General features: G+C 44.0%; 1 protein-coding gene and 1 long non-coding RNA gene across 2 annotated transcripts in view; one reads left to right on the top strand and one right to left on the bottom strand.

Moving 5' to 3' along the window:
* The first annotated feature begins 1,808 nt into the window (after window positions 1-1,808).
* On the top strand, window positions 1,809-8,742 carry LOC147692549 (uncharacterized). The gene is made up of 2 exons (XR_015300047.1): window positions 1,809-4,482; window positions 4,632-8,742. It is a non-coding gene; the product is annotated as an uncharacterized LOC147692549 (long non-coding RNA).
* Window positions 8,743-8,769: 27 nt separating this feature from the next.
* USP4 (ubiquitin specific peptidase 4) overlaps window positions 8,770-18,847 on the bottom strand; it is an 824,148-nt gene continuing 814,070 nt past the window's right edge. Inside the window, exon 22 of the mRNA XM_086938769.1 lies at window positions 8,770-9,128. Coding sequence (XP_086794895.1) covers window positions 8,967-9,128 — 162 coding nt within the window. The 3' untranslated portion in view covers window positions 8,770-8,966. The remainder of the gene's footprint in view (window positions 9,129-18,847) is intronic.

The following is an 18,847-nucleotide window of genomic DNA, read 5'->3' as shown; positions in this document are numbered from 1 at the left end:
GCATGGCATTCAGTTAAGACTGGACCTCTTCAGAGAAGACAGTGAACTATAACCAGGTGTGGTAATGTAGTGTCACCTTAGAAGCCATGGCTCTACTAAGGTAGTCTCTGTTGGTCAATCCACACCGAATGGCGAACTTTGCTGTATCCCTGCTGTCCACCAAACCTTGGTTGAGGATTTCACGGCCTACCGTGGGCAGTACAGGAAGCAGCTGAGCAAGGAATCCTAACATGGGAATATCATTCAAAGATGCATGCAGTGTTCACCGACTGCAGGGCAAGGCTAGTGAAGACACGTCTCCCAATGTTGTCAGGCCTCTTAGATTCCCTATTCAGTGGTTTGGTGGGGGACACACTTGGGTTTACCTTCGCTTTTGAGGCTTACACCACCAGTCTCATAGGGGAGGGGAGATGGGAGAGGAAGGCTGGGTCTCCCGGGGTGGGGTAGTGCAGCTGGGTAATATTTAAATGCACAGGAGTACCTGTATAAGGTTTTGTCCAGGCCCTCAGAAGCATGTTGGTGAGGTCTTTAATAAAAGGTAGTAGGGATTTGCCCAAGCCCCTGCTACCCCCAGGTTGTACCACCTCTGTCAAAACAATGGTCTTGATTTAGATGACTGGCATCTGGAGATAGAGAACCTCAGCTGCTCCGTCGATCACATTGGCAAAAGATGCGCATTCCTTTAAAACCTGGTCCAGGAAGTAAATCATGCCAGAGTCTGGGGAGGAGATGGTAAGACCTGCAAGGCACCAGCATCGATGTCACATTGTGGTACTGGGCAGGCGTCTGGGATAATGATCGACTCTTCTTCGAGCAGTGCCAGCGACGACGGATGGGACTGATGCAGGGGTGGATCCAGAGAGCCCAGCTGGCGAACCCATCAACCGTAACTCTGCAGGGGGACTTTTTGGCTAAGTGGGGATGGAAGGTGCTTCAGAGGGAGTCAGTGACCCAAAGGTGGGGTCAGTCAGGCAATGTGTAACTCGAGATATTGCGGAGTGGGCCCAAATGCTGGCTCAGTAGGTGGAGTGCAGGAGCGGGCATGGAATCATGATGCTGAGACAGTGCTTCGACGACATCTCAGGCCTTTTGTACTTACCTGACTTTGAGGAGGGTGTCTTCGAGCAGGAAGACAAGCATCTGCAGAAACAGCCCTGAGAGCTTCCATGGGAGCGAGAATGGGACCAGCAGCAGGGCAGAGCCTTCTCTTACCCCACTTCCAGGAGTTTCATTGCCCACTCACAAATCGCCTTCGGGTGCATCGACTTGCATCCCATACAGGCCTTGTCTCCTGACCCCAGTCACCGGAGACAAACCAAGAGGAGGTCGGACACAGACATCTTTCTGTGGCAATCCCTGCAAGGCTTGAATCCTGAAGGTTTTACAAGGGACATGTCCCAGCACACAAAGTAAAGCTCAAATTTGTCAACAAAAAGTTGGTCAAAAGAAGATGAGGTAGCTCTCCAGATCTGCGTCTATATAAGAACCGCAACGTCATTTCAAGTGCAGAAGACGCTGACTTGAAGCTGAACCATGCCACCTACTGATGCGCTGAGGTACTGCTCAAGATTTTCCAGATCCAGTCTGATACCGGAGGAATATTCTAAGATGAGGAGTGTGCAGTTAGAAGTCTATCACAAAAGCCCTCCTGATTTTAATGGTAGAACCAAAAGCTGCTCTTCATAAAATCAAGGTATAATATGTTAACAGTTTTTACAATGGCGACTCAGCTTAATGCTAGGGAACAGTAAAATAAAAACCTTAGTTCATTCGACAGTCTGATGTAACAAAATTAACTCGAAACCCCATTTTCAGAGCAAACCACCATTCTTTATTAGTTATTTCACTATATAATAAACCATCCACTTACAAAGCGCTGGTTTAAAAATGAATTGCATTATACAGAACTTACAAACCCACACACCTCAAATGTCATCCTATCACAAGGAACTCTGAGAGAGCGTAGGAAATCATGTTATTGCCATATTCTTGTTTTACTGCATAAAAAATACACCTCCAAGTTTTCAGTGGATGTGAGGAAAATATCTCTTCCCCCACCAATTAACCCTGTGAAAAAGCAAATTTTACTTTCAGGCATACCAAACCAAGACACAAGCAAAAATCAAGATGTACTCATGATTGTTTTACATAGTGTCATAAAAGTGAACACAATAAGGAAGGGGGTATGATAAGTCTAGGTCTTGGAGTTTCCAATGGTTTTTTCAAGTCACCAATTTCAGATAAAAGACAAACAATGTGGTTCTTTAATTCAACAAAGCTCTCAAGCACCACAAGCATGATGATTTATAATAAGGTGTCACTAGGAAAGCAAATATATTCCTAAAATCAATTATTAAAACCAGGCATATCGAGAATGATTCATGATGATCTTTTGAGTTTGTTTCAGAAACTTAGGACAAATCCCCAATTGCAGTTTTCAAAGAAAAACTGGAAAAGCAATGCTATTAGATGGCAGATACCTGCCTTGTCTTCTACCTTTAATTATAGCTATCAGGATGAATTGTCTGTTTTTGGTAGCACTCTTTTGCAATACAGTCTTTGGTATCAGGACTCAAACCACTTCAATCAACGTTCCACAAAGAAACCTTTCTGATGACAAGTTGTAACAACATTCTACTGTACATACATTTAATAATGGTACAGTGTGTTTAATTGAAAGGAATTGGGGGTTGATTAAATAAAACTCACCTTGTGACACTCGAAAAGTTATATCTTAAAACCATAACACAAAAACAATGCATTAGGTTTCAAATAGAATTTCAAGTCAATGAAAACTCACTCATTGTTCCTACATAAAGCGCAGGTCACAGTGAAATAAATATTGTTGTAATTACTAGAACAGGCTATCATCAATAGTCCAATAACATGAGCTCTGCAAGAGAGCTTGTAGCCAAAATCATGAGTTTAAATATCTTATATACCACAAATGTTATATTTGAGAGGTTATAGACAATGTTGCATACTGAGGTAGAGGAGCATGCAGTCATCAAATCAATCAGTAGGTCTAGAACATCAGGCAAGAGCAAGTAATGTTACTTTAAAGACACCAGATGCTGAAGTGAAAAGAAAATCGAAGGAATTTTAATAAAACAATTTTGTCCAATGGGTCTCTTGAGACACAGGAGGGAGACCTATTGTTCCTTTAAATTATGCACAGTCTAAAATACATTAAGCAGGCAAAACAGGAAGTCCCTGGTCTCCTACTTCTGGTTACTCAATTTAGGTGACTGAAAGGGGTCTCAATAAAAGAGCAGTAAGAAGCTATCTTTAATCAAAGATTTGATAAGCCATATGTCACTACTGGAAACCAATCTTATCTATGTAATTCTTTAAAGGTAAATGTGTGGTCTTAAAAACATGTAATTAGAAGTGAAGGATAAAACTCAAAATTGGGCGATTCATCCACATTATGAGCCACTGCTATCCAACAAAGACTTTACTGTACCATAAATAATTTGGACAAATCTTTCTAATTTAAGGTTGCCAGGCACATCACCAAAATGAACATATTTCAGGGGAGTGCACAGTACAAACATATATGGGCGTGTAAAGTGAAGAGACAAAGGCATGAAAGGGCAGAATCCAGTGTAACACACTTACATAGGACTTCTTAACCTAGGTCCTTTTCACATATGAAGCGGTCTGGAGAACCACTAAGCAAGACGATATTTCAGACCATGGAACAGTGTTTATTGACCTAGTTTCTAGTGGATCTTGAACTAGAAAGAGGTATGTAGCACCGTAATAGCAAAGGTACTGAGAAACCTATAAAGGAAGAAGGGTAATGTTCACATTTTGTGACCCGAGGGATATAGAAGGAGTTTATCTGGAGCAGACTGAGCTACGAAATTGCAAAGGGAGGAAATATGGCTATTCTGACCAGAGACAACCTAAAGAAAAAGATACATACTTTTAGTAAGGCTGGAGAGGTTTAAATGGTCAGTATTCATTTGATTATCTTTTTAGCAACTCAAAGAATGGGATGAAGCACGGTGGATGATAAATTAAGTTACCACTGCAAGGAGCTGCTCCTACAAATACCAAAGATAAGCAGAGATGGTGGAGCAATATCACCTGATCACAAGAACACTTGATGATTACCTGTCACTGGCCTAAACAGAGAAATATAATTTGTTAGTGTAACAACATATAGTCAGTCATGTCATTGTGAGTAAAACAAAATAGGGGCTCAGAAGGTCACCTCATACCAAAGTAAAAAGTGGAGTTTGCGCGCGTTGTGTGTGATGAAACATCATAAAAGGTAAGAGAAAAAGTGGAATTTAAAAAAGGATGATGTAATAGTAGTAACAGTTAGATGTGGACATGTGATCTTGAAAAAAAAAGGCCTTACCACTACCCGAACAAGCAAATCTAAATATGTGAAAGCAGCAATAAGATGGCTGATTATGTAAAAGCAGGCAATGTAAGGGTATGTATATAAGATGGAATACAAAATAGAAGGTGACTTAGCCCCTTAAGTGCTGCCTCGGTGCATTGGCCGACGGCAGCACTACCTCCCCAGTGCTGCGCACGACCATTGGACGTCCATTCAGCACTAGTTCCAATGGACAACGCAGCACTGGGGAGGTATGTTTAATAGCATCTATGAGGTTAAGGGGCAGAACGATGCCATCTGTCAGAGTGGGTGGATATGTTATGCAAACAATTTCAGATCCAGTGTGACTCCTTGGGGATACTTAAAAGATGAGCAACTTGAGGTTGAAAATATTGCTGTTGAAGAAAAAGTTACACCTGAGTGTCCCAAACCCACCACAGATGAGGATGCAAGAGGACACCTGAATAGAAAAATCAGAGCTCCACATCTCATGGTGGTAACGAATATTTGGAGGACTTGGATGCTCACTAAAATAGAGGTATGTTCTGCAGTGCAACACAAAAGTGGTCAACAGATTACTCTGCAAAAACGGACTAGTTACCAAGCACCCAAATCATACGGACAGTGATGCATGAAGGCAACAAAATGAAATGGATCAACAGATATCTTCTATAGTTAACCTTCAACAAAACAACCTTTCTAAAAACAATTTCAATTGCGAGTGAGGAATCAATAAATGTCACGATTTGTTAAAATATTGTCACTTTAAATATTACAAAATGCTTTTTGCCTTATCACCCCCCCTACCACCTCTGGAAATATGCATACCTTATACAAATAAAAGCCACATAAGATCCCAGTGTTTCCCATTTATGAGGATGTCCTTTTTCAGCACCTTCACAGGTCCATACGAATAAATTTAAATACAAAAACCCACTGTACAGCAAAGTATATAAATAAAAATACTGACATGCTAAGCGTCCTCAAACCCTAGCCAAGAACACTTCCCGTTTATGAAGGGTTTGGGTAAATTACTACTTATCAATCCAACTCCAGCCCTAAACATTTTTGGGCTTTGGCTAGATGTCAAAAACCTATTGAACTATTAATTGTTTATTATGTCTTACTGTAGTTTACAGTTTCTCTGGATAACATTATTTACTTCCATACTTCTATAATGAGCAAGGGGTATTCGGTAAGCCTTAACATGAACAAGGGGCATTTAACTAGTGAAACGAAAAATTATTTGGAAAAATAATAGGACACATACGTGTGATAAAACCCAGTTTGGGAAACAAGCTTTGCACATATCTATAAAATAGTAATTCACGAAAGGATAGCCATTCACAGGAGAAAAAAAAAGACCTACACTGGGTTATTGCTAGAGGAAAGAAAACTTATTTTTAAAAAATAAAATACAAGGGCCTTTATGTACTAACCCATGAGAACCTTCTATTTGCATAGCTAAAAACATTTTGGTGAATTAAATATGTATCCAACTTGAAGGGTCTGCCCCAAAATAGCCATAACGAATGCCATATCAGACTAAACAGAAAGTTTTCTTGTACTTCACTTTCAGGTAGTTAAAGCAAACAAACATATATAAATGGTGAGTGCAAATCAGTTAGGCACCGGATAACACTGCAGACAAAAGAAGGTCCATCCATCACACCTCAAACCTCATCCTTGCCACCACGCATGTTGCTGGGCATTCTTTATTTTACCATGAACTCTCAGAAAAAGCCTACCTAATCCAGCTGTCCAAAGTCGATTACTGTGGTCATTTGGTGTGGGAGAATCCTTCTTCTGCAACCTAGTAACTTGCTTTATTAGCAGTTAGCAATTGAAGTATTAAGTCTTAGGTGATGTAAAAGTACTAGATGGTTAGTGCTCAAGGATACAGCTTTCAAAATTGGAATGGCTATTTATCCCTCTTTCTAACAACTTTTCCTAGAATGGGAATGGACAGGAAGGTACTAAAGAGAGTGCTTTGTTACCAATAGTCCAATCTCAGTACTAGTTAACTCAATTGTTGAATTACTTAATTGTCGTTTAATGTAAAACTCACTTATACCAGTCCTTTTACTCCGTAAATTGGCTGTTATTGTATTTTTTGTCATCACTGTAGCTTACCTTTTGTATCTAGGCATAAGGTTATTCAATGTGTGGTACATGTTTTTTGTTAGTTCTACAAATTTGTACGACTAGTCTTCCACTAGTTCGCTTCCTGCTTAAAACTACTCAGTGATGCGGCTATTACTAATATCTGGCTCGGAACTACTATGAAAAGGCTTAATTTTTGTAATCAACAGAGGGTTATGATTGAAAATCTTACTCGGAAGGCCCTGTAAAGTCTTCTGTTGACTTCTGGGCTTGTTCTTGGAGATTAACTGCAGCTAGCTGGAACACGGAGAGAAGATCAAAGTCATTTTTTCTCATATCATCAACTACCAAGATGTACATTGTAGACACTTTGGATGAGAACAGAAGCTAACATGTTGGCCCAGTAATGGCCATTTTTTTAAGTTGTACTTTAATCCTTTAATGCCACATCATGTCAGCCCTCCACCCAACGTAACAGGATGACGCCAACGAAAATCGTTAAAAATGTATCTTTCTTAAAACAATAATTCTCTTCAACCACATGTAGGCTATCTTTCTTTTTGGAAATTGGGAACATGTTGCTTGTGCTATGCTGAAAGAAAATGCAATTCATGGCAGCGCCTCCATAACCTAAAAGGAAAGATGAGGAATTGAAGTTAAACTAGGACAACAGGAATGATGTCACCTGTTAATACCAAATGTAAATTGCGTTGATGCCAAAAAACATGATTTTGATGAGCGACACCTTTAAAGTGTCCCACTCTTAGCATACCCTTACAAGTTAAGATTGCTGGTCAGTGCAGAAGCTTTATAGGAGAACAGGAACCAAAATGAAGTGGGTTTGGCACGTCACACACCAACTGGCTGAAGAAAATCGTTGCCCGGTATCTCAATAGCCATTGATCAGCAGAGCAACATTTGACTTGTATGCAAGGGAGTCCGATGGATGCTCATGGACCAGCACTGTCATCTTAAGTTTTCAGTCAGCCACAACTTAAGCGTGGGATAGGTTTCAACAGAGGAATATTAGACCTTCACTCCAGAATATAGATGATGATTGTAATTCTTAACAGTTGAACACTGACTGTCACAAAGCAAAAAGGCAACAGCTAGAAAATTGACAACTTTGGCAACAGTTGCGCAAACTACGACAACTCAATGAGAAGTCTGCTTATCTTTTGAATGAAAATGCTATATGTCAATCAGATAATGCCATTTGCATCAAAAACAATACATGATTTTAAAGAGAATAATCAGTGAGATTTTTTTCAGCTGCAGCAAACCAAGTTTTTAGGTAGAGACAAGTTTTACAATAGCAGCCATGCCAGCAAACAGCAAGATAACCGCTAAATTCCTACATGGATCGCTTGTTGGAAAGTTTACAGTGAAATACTTGTGTTTGATCAAAATGTGCAGCACAGGAGAATTTAGAAATGGGATCTCGATATATGCACCAATTTTTCTATTGTTGCTTTTTATGTGCCTCCTTTATTTAGAATTCTTGCCATCAGTTCATGTACTAGAGGTGTATTTATTGGGGGTAGAGTAATTGGCCTTAAAGATCCTCCCATATTTTCTTGGCCTCATGTATAAACAAAGAAATACATTAAATGTGTTCTGGCGAACATACGGCACTGTTCTAATGTGTTGAGGTAAACTTTTAATATTACATCTTCTTGCTTTCTGCGATTACACTTAAGATATAGGACGCTGCAAACCAAAATAAATTATTGAAGAAACTAACAAATCCACAAGCATTGATTTTTCTTTTAGAACCACTACACAGCACACTACTGTTTATTCAGGATTCATGAATGTACCGACTAATTGACGGTGATCCCTCAGGATGTCCTCACTAGCTGTTGAGACTTCAAAGCCCTCACCGGGCGCACTTATGTTCCATGGTTGCTAGTGTTTTATTGCTGAAATGTAAGTTTGAAATCTGAGAATGGTTTAATCATTAGTGACAAGATATGATAATGAGTGCCAGATGGGGAGAGCTTTACCAAACCCCTCCTCCTCCTCCGAACCCAGTGAAGCCAAACGCCCACTATATGATCAGCTTGTGCAGACCTTTTTCCACTTCCATCTTTGGCAGAGGTGTAAATATTTGTGTACGTGCTAGCATACAGTGATGGGTTTCTGATAGGGAGCTCCAGCATGTAGAAAAATCCTAAGTAGGCTGCAACTTCCCCCTCACACCTTAACTTTTCAACAGGAGGCCTTTTTACTTGCATAAAGGCTTTTAATTAACTTATTTGGCATCTTAAATTGTTGTTTTTTAATAAAAAGGGACACATCTTAGTTGATTGATTTTCTTTCTTCGCTTCTGTTTTAATTTCTATTCCATCTTGTGTAAGTAGATCATGAACCAGAGACATTCTTTTATGTTCATCTTGCAGCAGTAAAGACAGAAACAGACAGATGTTCCAGTCATCGCTTTGCACCCTGCAGTGTGCGACCTTCAGGTACATGGAGCTCAGTGGCTAAACTGAACGAGGCAAGATCAATTGGTGTCCATAGAATCACACTCTTGTCCAAAATGTACCCGCCTGGAGCAACCTTCGTCATTTTCATCTAAAGCCTTTCCAAGTGATGCAGGGGCTGAAGAGGACTTGGAAACTTCGGTATTCCGTCGCTGGTAAAACAAGACATAGGCTGCTTTTGTCTGAAAAATTAAGAGAGTAATGTTAAAGTGGGCATCTGTATTTTGTAGTGATTTGTTTTTTTTAATTTATTTTTTTAGGTTTTGGGTCATTCTCAAATTACTAAGAAAACTGAAAAGACGAGTGTCCTAGTACAACCACTACTTAAATCATCTCAATAGGTAGTTATCTTTCGGTCTAGAAAACTAATATTGAATGTTCACACGACCCCTCTCAGAGTAGTTGTCATCAACCCTTTTTTCCTCCATACATTAGAAAGAGCCAAAGCAGAAAAATAACTTTCCAGCAATTAAAAAAGATATCATATTTTCCTCATTCTTTAACAAAGGGTAAATCATCTCTCCTACAATTTCAGCTCAAGGACAATGGAAACTTTTTTACACAATCTGTATTTCTCTATCTGTTGGACGCAATGAGTGGTCTGCTGCTTACTTCTTAAGCTTTAAGATATAATGTTTCTATTGATTCTTAAACTGCACTGTGTCAGGTTCGAGACCATTACCTGAAATGATATTATTGAATCTAAAAGCAAACCAAGTAATAAAAGTGACAAGGTGTGGTTATACCACTTAGTAACATCTCTTATTTACTGATCTTAGAAACCTTATAAGTGTACCATGAAGCGCTATTTAAAAAGCAAATCCTTAATAAACAAGTTAGTGGAACTTTACAGGTCTATGCAGTGTATTCATCTATACAGTTAGAACAATAAATGTGAAGGTAAAAATGGACAAGTTACTTACCTTTGGTAACACCTTATCTGGTAGACACAATGTAGCTGCAGATTCCTTCCATCAGAATAATTCCCAGGCGTCAAACTGGATCCAGAGATTTTTTGTGAGCAGTACCACTGTGCACCGGTAGGTGGTGGTGGTGTTTGGCTCCCCATGACGTCTTCCACGTCAGAAGTGACGTGCGCGTTGCCTACAAAGGCGTCACATTAGAGCGCTGACGTCAGTTTCTTTTGCTACTTTCCACGCCAGAAGTGTGGAGCCACGAAGAACACTGACCACTGGTGCGTTAACTAGGGCCCATAAAAGAGGAAACAAGCCTTAACTCTGAAATCCTTCCGAAGAGCGGGGATGAAAGGTAGGTCTATAAGAAGTCTGCGGCTAGATAGTCTCTCCCAGTTGAGGAGTTACTGAAGATAAGTAACTTGTTCATCTGATAAAGGCTTCTAGCCGCAGATTCCTTACCTTTGTATAGACACAAGCAATACTTCCCCAGAGGTGGGAGTGCCGAATGGATTATACCAGAAAGTCCTGTAGGACCAAACGGGCAAAGTGACCATAACGCCGGAAGAGACTCTAGGCAGCAGTGCTTCGTAAATGTGTGCAATGAAGCCCACGTTACTATCGGACAGATATTCAAGCAGGAACTCTGCGAGCTAACGCATTGGTCGCAGTATTGGCTCTGGTAGAATGAGCTTGCAAACCATCAGGAGGTTGATTTTTGCCAATGCGTGGCAGATCTTGATGCAGAGCACTATCCATCGTGAGATGGTCCATTTCTGCATCGCTCTCCCAGTCTTAGCTCCTATGTAGCCCAGAAATTGTTGATTGCCCACTCCGAACTCTTTTGTGTGGTCAAGGTTGAACAACAATGCCTTTGTTGGGTCCATCTGATGGAGTCTCTCCTCTTTTTAAAAAAAAATCTTTTTATTAACTTTGCAGAAAACAGTGGTGATCGTCACAATCAGACAGTTGAGACATACAATTGTACCTTAGGAAAGGGTTGTGTACCTTTGACATTACTCATTACAGTTCATCATTATACATTCAACAATGTGAGTGGTTCGTCAATCCCGGTAGTCTGGGGGGTTCGCAAATGCGGCCCCTGTATTCATTCCATTTGGACCAGATAGCAACCCATTTCTGTGGGCATCCCCTGGCTCCATAGACTGTCTTCGCCTGGAGGATGCACCAGTCCATGTCCGTTTTCCAGGGACCAAGTTTCGGAGGCAGCGCTGCCCCCCACAACTTAGCAATGTTCCTTTTTGCCATTGCAAATCCCAGTGTGGCAGAATTCCTCCCACGGGATGACAAGTCAGTGGGCTCCCAAATATTCAGTAGACACCTCTTTGCCTCGACTAGTATCTCCAACTCTCACACCTCCTGCATGCAGTGATGTATTTGTTGCCAATAAACCTGGAGCAATGGGCACTCCCATATAATGTGGAAGAATGTCCCTACCTCTCCACATCTCCTCCTGCAGAGCCCATCCGCGCTGCGGCCCATCAGTTGCAATCTTGTCCCTGAAATGTAAACTCGATGGAGAATTTTAAGCTGAATCAAGCAAAGTCTGGCTGATATGGATACTTCCTTAGGGGACGCTAGCGCACTTCTCCACTCTTCCTCGTCTATTTCCAACCCATCAGACTTCCATTTCCCTTTAAGGGATTGCAATATGTCTGGGGAGTTATTAATAATTTTTTTATATGTGAGGGAGATGGCATGTTTGGGAAGGTGGCCATCCAGTAATCTGTCCTCCAGGGGGTACGAGGCTGGGGGAAGAGTCCCTGGGAGGATGTTGGATTGGAGGGAGTGTCTGGCCTGCAAGTATCGGTAATATTCTCTTTGAGCAAGCTCATACGTATGTTGGAGTGATGCAAAGGACACAACACCACCTGAACCCCACAAGTCTTTTATGTGGGAGATCCCAATCAAGTCCCAGTTGCGGAACCCTTTGGTGCGGCTCAGAGTGCCCAGTCTTTCTGAAGCCCATAATGGGGTAGCCATAGTTAGAGTGTCGGCCCAGCCCAATTTCCGTTGCACTATGTGCCAGATTTGTACTGAGTGCTTGGTGGGCCCGGTAAGCCGGTATCTGCCAGGTTTGGAGTACAGCACAGCCTTAAAATCCCCCCCCCCCCCCGGTAAAAGCCAACAGTCCATTCCATACCCCGGGTCATTGCCATCGCAGTATGTGCCCTGATTAATGGCAGAGAGGTGCGCAGCCCAGTAGTACTTCCGAATGTCCGGGAGCGCTATGCCTCCATCAAACCAGCCCAATGTAAGCTTCTGGAGGGAAATACGAGGCGCCCTGGACCACAGTAGCTCTCGCAGCGTGGTCTCGAGAGATGCAAAATACGACTGCGGAACCAGGTCTGGGTAATTCTGCAGGGCATATAAAAATCTCGGCAACGCCATCATTTTAAAGAGTGACGCCCTACCTAGTAGGGACAACGGGAGCTTCCGCCAGGAGGCCGAGTCCCTCTTGAACCGTTGCAGAGGCGGCAGGAGATTCCTCTCATATCTGGAAGCCGTGTCTTTGGAGACAAAAATCCCCAGGTATTTAAACCCATCTGTGGCTATCTTAATCGGGCAATTCCGGGGGGCCGCCGGAGGGTCGCCATGAAGGACATAGATTACGGACTTGCCCCAGTTAATACTGTATCCTGAGTTCCTCCCGAAACTAGTAAAAATGTCCATTGCTACCATAAGTGACTTGCGAGGGCTCGCGAGGTAGAGAAGGATGTCATCTACGTAAAGCGATATCTTGTCTTCCCAACCGTCAGCCCAGCGGAGCCCCTTTAGGGAAAGGTCTTGTCTGATCCAGGCAGCTAGTGGCTCCAGAGACAGGGCAAAAAGCAAGGGCGAGAGGGGACACCCCTGTCGTGTCCCTCTCTCCAAAGCAAAGACCTCGGAGATTTTATTGTTGACAGTGACCTGGGCCAGGGGCTCAGAGTAGAGGAGACGCACCCACCCGATGAATTCGGGGCCGAAGCCCAGTTTGAAGAAGGACCGCCATCATATACGGCCACTCCAGGGTATCAAATGCCATAGCGGCATCAATGGATACCACCACTGCATCTTCCCAACAGTATGGCAGCACCTCAGCCCTCCGTGTAGACGGCGGAGTTTGAGCGCCATATTGCAGTGGGGCATAAAGCCAGACTGGTTCGGATGGACCAGTGACGGCAGGACTGGCTTGAGCCTATTGGCCAGAACCTTAGCCAGCATCTTGGGCTCCGCGTTCAGCAAAGATATAGGCCTATAAGAGGCACATGAGTCTCTAGATTTGCCATCCTTAGGGATGGCCACAATGGTGGCTATACGCTGGTCTCGCTGCAACATTCCCCTCTCCCTGTTTTCCTCAAACATCCGCTTCAAATATGGGCTGAGGCCGTCAGATTTAATCTTCTAAAGTTCAATAGGAAGCCTGTTGGGTCCCATGGCTTTCCCTGAGCGGAGGTTGCTAATAGCTCGACCCTGCTCTTCAGCCGAGAGCAGAGCCTTCAATGGTTTGTCGCTCTGCCTGTGAGGGTAGGCAGACGGATGTCTGTCAGCAGGTCCACTGAGTCCTCCTCCGGCCGGTCAGACCCTCTACAATAGACCTTACGGTAGTGGCGCTCAAACTCCTTAACAACCTCACGAGGTTCTGTGATAACTGCTCCTGACTCGGTCCTGAGCTCCGCCACTACTTTCTGTAACTGTTGTTTTTTGTCCAACCAAGCTATGAGCTTGCCTGCCTTGTCTCCCTGATCATAGATTCTGCCCTCTCTATCCCTAATAACGTTTTTGGCGGCATCAGTGGCAAACACCTTATATTCAGCCCTTTTGTGTTCAATCTGGTGGGTTATCTCTGGATCGCCCTCGGTTAGCACCGCAGCTTCCAACTCCCATAAATCTCCCTCCAGTTTGACCATTTGCGCCTCCCGCTCCTTGCGACGGCCCGCAATCGCCGAGAGGGCCTCCCCTCTAAGTACGGTTTTAAAAGCCTCCCATAACACCACCGAGGAGTCCACCGTACCATCATTATCCTCAAAGTATCGGTCAATCGCAAGTGCCAGAGCTTTCCGCGTGTCTGCATTACGGAGATACCAGGCATTGATCGGCACTATACTTCCCTCCAGTTGATCTGATAGTGAGATGGACCATCAACGGGGATTGGTCTGAAATGCCCAGCGCTAAGTGTGTGGCTTCTTGTACGGTGGTGCCATGCTGTAAAGGTGTTAATATGTAGTCTATGCGGGAGAATGAGCGATGAGGGCCTGAAAAGAAGGTGTACTGGCTGTCTTTGGGGTGTTTGAGACGCCATAAGTCAGTAACGCCAAATGTCTCGATGAAGTCCCCTAACCACATATGACCGGATGGTATGTCCCTTGGTGGATGTCTGTCACAGTGCCCCGAGACCACAGCGTTAAAATCCCCGAACCCACAAAGAGCTGCCCCTCGGGAAGGGAAAGGAGCAATTTTCCTAAATCCTGAAAAGATTGGGTTTGAAGCCCAGGCTATAACTAGTGACCAGGTTTATTCTGCGGCCCTCCCATTTACCCGAGAGAGCAGCATAGCGACCAAGTGTGTCAGAATCTGTATGGTCTATGACTAAGAGAAAGCTACGTCGTATCATGATACCCACCCCGCGGGACCCCGAAGTAAAACCAGCATGATTCACTAGAGAGTACCCCCAACTGTTAAGCGCATGGCAAGTGTTACCCAGTAGGTGGGTCTCCTGCAGGAGCACTACGTCCGGCAGGTTTCGTTTTATAAATTGCACAAAGGTTCTCTTGAGTTTATCCCCAGCCCATTGACGTTCCAACTCAGAATCCTGAGGCTTTTATCCCACCTCATAGCAGTACACAGTCCGAACTGCACTAAAAGCCCTGAAGCCCCTGGTACATTGCATTCTAATATTCACATCAATCTGATGTGACCACACCAAACAGTTCCCAACCCCCCCCGACAGCCCCCCCCAACTCCCCCCTCTCCCTCCCTAACTCCCCCCCAGACCCACCTCCCTGCTCCGTAGGTTCAGAACTACCCACTCTACTACTGAAGCAATTCTGGTGGTGCAATTAGCAGGCCAGAATCCAAGCTTTTATATGGCCCATGTTGCCCTCCTCATATTGCTTATGGAAAATGCACTCAGTTCACCTGGATGTGAGCTTGGGGATGGCCAATGTGCGACTACTACTGTGCAGCTCAGCTGCTAGTGGTGGTGGTCAAGGACTGGCTGAGTGGGGGCTAATAGGGGTTGTTTAGGGCCTAGATAAGATCAGAGGGAAGCTGTATGGTAATCACATCTCCTCACAGCTCCCTGAACCCCCAAGGCTGATTTTCTCGACCTGGTAGTTGGCAATGCAGTGGACTGGATGGGACAGGCAGGCCACGCTAGAGACTACACTGTGAGCGAGCAGTTGGCTCGGCCATGCCTCCTCCTTGTCTGGGTTCGGCGGTTGTGACAACATAAGGGTTTCCACGATAGGAGATGTCATTACAAAGGGCACAGGAGACAACCTATTGAGGCCTCTACAAAAACACAAAAACTAGTGACTTTGATAGAGCGGGCTGGCAAATAAACCTTGGCATAGACTTCTCTCTGCTGGATAATCTAACTGCAAATTTCTCACCTAGGGAATATTCCCCCCAGATGTCAGACTAGTTCTGGAACTCAAAAGCAGTTCTCCAGCATATTGTGCTGCTTTTGGCTGGTGTTGTTCAGCTCTGAAAATGATGAGCAGAGGTGCAATATAAAAATCACCCAGGCGTGCTGATGTCAGTTACTTTCCAAGTCTTGTCTGCGCACTCAGGCGCAGACCACATAAGCAAATTGGCACGATCAGTGCACAGATTTCTAGGTTGGGACCTTTTCAGAGGGAGAAAAAAGTCCATCCTACAGAATGGGGAAGAGGAATGGTCTGTGGAGAATATCCACCAGAAAAGGTACGTAATTTGTTTTTCTGATTAATATTTTAACCCCAGATTCCTTACCTACTGAATAGATCCCAAAGCAATACAATCCCTAGAGGAGAGTCTGTGGAATAGCTCGAACCAAAATGTTCAGCAACACCGATCAGGCAAAATGCCGGATGGTCCTGACTGACAAGGCAATAATGCTTTGTGATTGTGTGCGCTGATGCCAATGTAGGATCCTAACCGACATCCAGAACAGACGATCCACGTGCTAGTGCAGTAGTAGCCTTGGTTCAACAGAAAGGAGTCGTCAATTCTTCAGGAGGCAGCTTCCTAAATAACTCGTAGCAGATTTTGATGCAGAGGACTATCCACCCAGCGATGAAACTTTTCTGCACTGCATTGCCCATCTTGGCTCCCGAAAAGCCCACAGAGTTGGTTAGTATGATTAATATTGAAACGAAGGGCTCTCTTAGGGTTTAAGCAATGTAGTCTCTCCTCTCTTTCGATGGAAGCAAAAGAAGTTGGAAGAGGGATATTCTGCACTTATGGAAGGGTGTTACTACCTTTGGCAGTAATACAGCTCAAGTTCTCGGCACCAGCTCATCTGGGAAGACCTTCGTTTAAGGTGGCTTGACCGAAAGGGATCGCAGGTCATTCCCACGATAAGTTGTCGTGATCACGACCCAATAAAATGTTTTCAGGGAGAACAGATCACACATGCCAACGATTTTAAACTGGAAATGGGAGATTTCGAAATAAAAATCAGAGGAATGTATTTTCCCTATTGGTTTATATTGCAGCAAAAGCATTTTTAGGCAGGAAATACCTAAAAAAAGCAAATTTTCTAATATAAAAAAAATCTGGAGTCTCCTCCCTGAATTGGGCATATTGGCATATATGACAGATGTAGTGGACTGCAGTGCACTGGCTCAGATGGAGTGCACATTATAAAAGTGAGAACCAAATTCAAGTTCCACTGTGGCAACACAAAGGGCTTCGACTGAAACGTGCAGTAATCCTTTAAGACATCTCATCACAGTAGGGAATTCAAATAAGGAAGGCTGTTTTGGCAACCTCAAAACAGCAAAAAGAGGAGACAAATCTACTTTAACAGTGCCAAAATCAAGTCCCTGCTGGGCCAATAACAAAAGAAACAAGAACACTTCAGACAACTCGGTTAGTGTTGGGTCAATCAAAGTATTGTTGCACCAAGCAACAAACTTGCCCCAGAATATGGTGTACACTGGTTTGTAGACGCTTGGCTTCCAGCATCACATCAACAACTTCAGGAGAAAAATCAAAGGAGACCAGCTATTGCAACTCACTTAAAAAAAAGGGAGGTTGTAGAGTTCAGAGGCCCAGGTGCAGGACCCTAACCTTTTACAAGAGTAGATCCTTCCGAAGCAACAGCTTGATTGGAGGACAGATGCTCCTGCTCAGGAGATCTCACTACCACACCCACACCCCCTTATCCAGAGCCTCCAGGGTGACTTGGGCCTAGATAGCCGTGATTTTCACCAGACCTTGAGAAAAAGGGGAAGAGGTAGAAAAGCATTTAGGAGTCCCCTGCTCCACTTTCTCTGGAATGCGTCTCCGAGAAAGAGCATTCTTGAGAACTCCAGCGTGCAAATGTTTTGTCACTGCAAGTTCATGGTGGCAGAGAAGAGATCTAGGCAAGGTACTTCCCAGTTGTTGGAAGATGTTACTGTCATTTGTGATCCGTCAGGCATCAGTGATCCATCAGGCATCACTGAGTTCATCCATCATGGCGTCTAAAGATTCTGCAAGGTGGTTCATGACCAGGGAAATGCCCCAAAGATCGAGCCAGTTCCAGTGACAAAGTGCCCCTTGGTACAGGTTCAGGACCCTACCCTGCCCTACTTGTTGCAGTACCATATGGTGGTGTAGTCAGTCAAAACCGGAACAAGCCCCTCATTGATGGATGGTAAGAAGGTGTTCAGTGACAGGCATATGGCCTGTAACCCCAAAAAGTTGATGAGAAGGCAGGCCTTCCCTAGAGACTAGAGTCCTTTGATCTCCAACTCTCCCAGACCTGCCCATCCCAGCAATGATGCATCAGTCACCACCATAAGCTTGGGGTGGGGTAGGGTAGGGTGTCCAATTGCGGTTAAGCAGTCCCCACTGCAAATCTTGTGCAGTCCTCTCCGAGACCCTCATAGAATCCAACAGGTTCTATAGGTGCTGAGCCTACTGAAACTTTGGTTTCCGCATATGCTACCTGACAAAGTCACCGAGCAGGATGCAGGAGGCCAAGAAGCCCAGAAGTCTCACAGCCACTCTCACAGAGTGAAAAGTTTGAATGACCCAAATGTCCTGGGCTCATTGTGATGGAGGGAAGGCCCAAAACTGCAGCGTCTCAAGGATGCTACAATAAAACGGAGCCTCTGAAAGTAGTCAGGTCTGACTTTGGCACATTGGTCTTGAGCCCCAACAATATCAAGAGGTTCACCTTTGTCTGGGAATTAGCCTATAACTGACATCTTCAAGGTAGAGAAAAACTGGAATTACAACCTCCGAAGGTGTGCAACCAGCCGGGCAGCAATAGTAAAGCAGAAGTGGAACACAGCATATTGAAAATGGTCCTGACCCACACTGAACTGCAAGTAGCATCTATGGGACTGCAGTACAGGTACATTTAACTAGGTGTCCTCCAGGTCCAAAGCCATCCTTCATTTGCCTGGATGCATGGCAAAGAAAAATTGGGCTATCCTGATCTTGAATTTGTCCATCCACAAGTGTTCAGAGGACAGAGATCTAAAATAGGACGAAGGCATCCATCCTTCTTCGTTGCGAGGAAATAGTGAGAGTAAGAGCCACTGCCGATATCTGGGGTCTGAACCCCCTCCATGGCTTCTTCGGTCAAAAGGGCATGCAGGTGCGCATCTAAAACATAGTCTAATGTGGATAGAAGAGAAGGCGGATTGAAAAGGGATGGCTGGGTGATGTAAACAGAAATAAGATGCCACAAATAGATGCTCCAGGAAACAGGTTTATTGCAGCACAATAACAGGTAGGACCATCCCTCATCTGACCAGAGCTCCAACTGCCAACAGGGCGAAGGAGAA

Source organism: Lissotriton vulgaris, chromosome 9 (genome assembly GCF_964263255.1).
Source record: "Lissotriton vulgaris chromosome 9, aLisVul1.2, whole genome shotgun sequence".
NCBI lineage: Eukaryota > Metazoa > Chordata > Amphibia > Caudata > Salamandridae > Lissotriton > Lissotriton vulgaris.
Note: the sequence above shows the minus strand (reverse complement) of the source record. Positions and strands in the feature narration are given on the sequence as shown.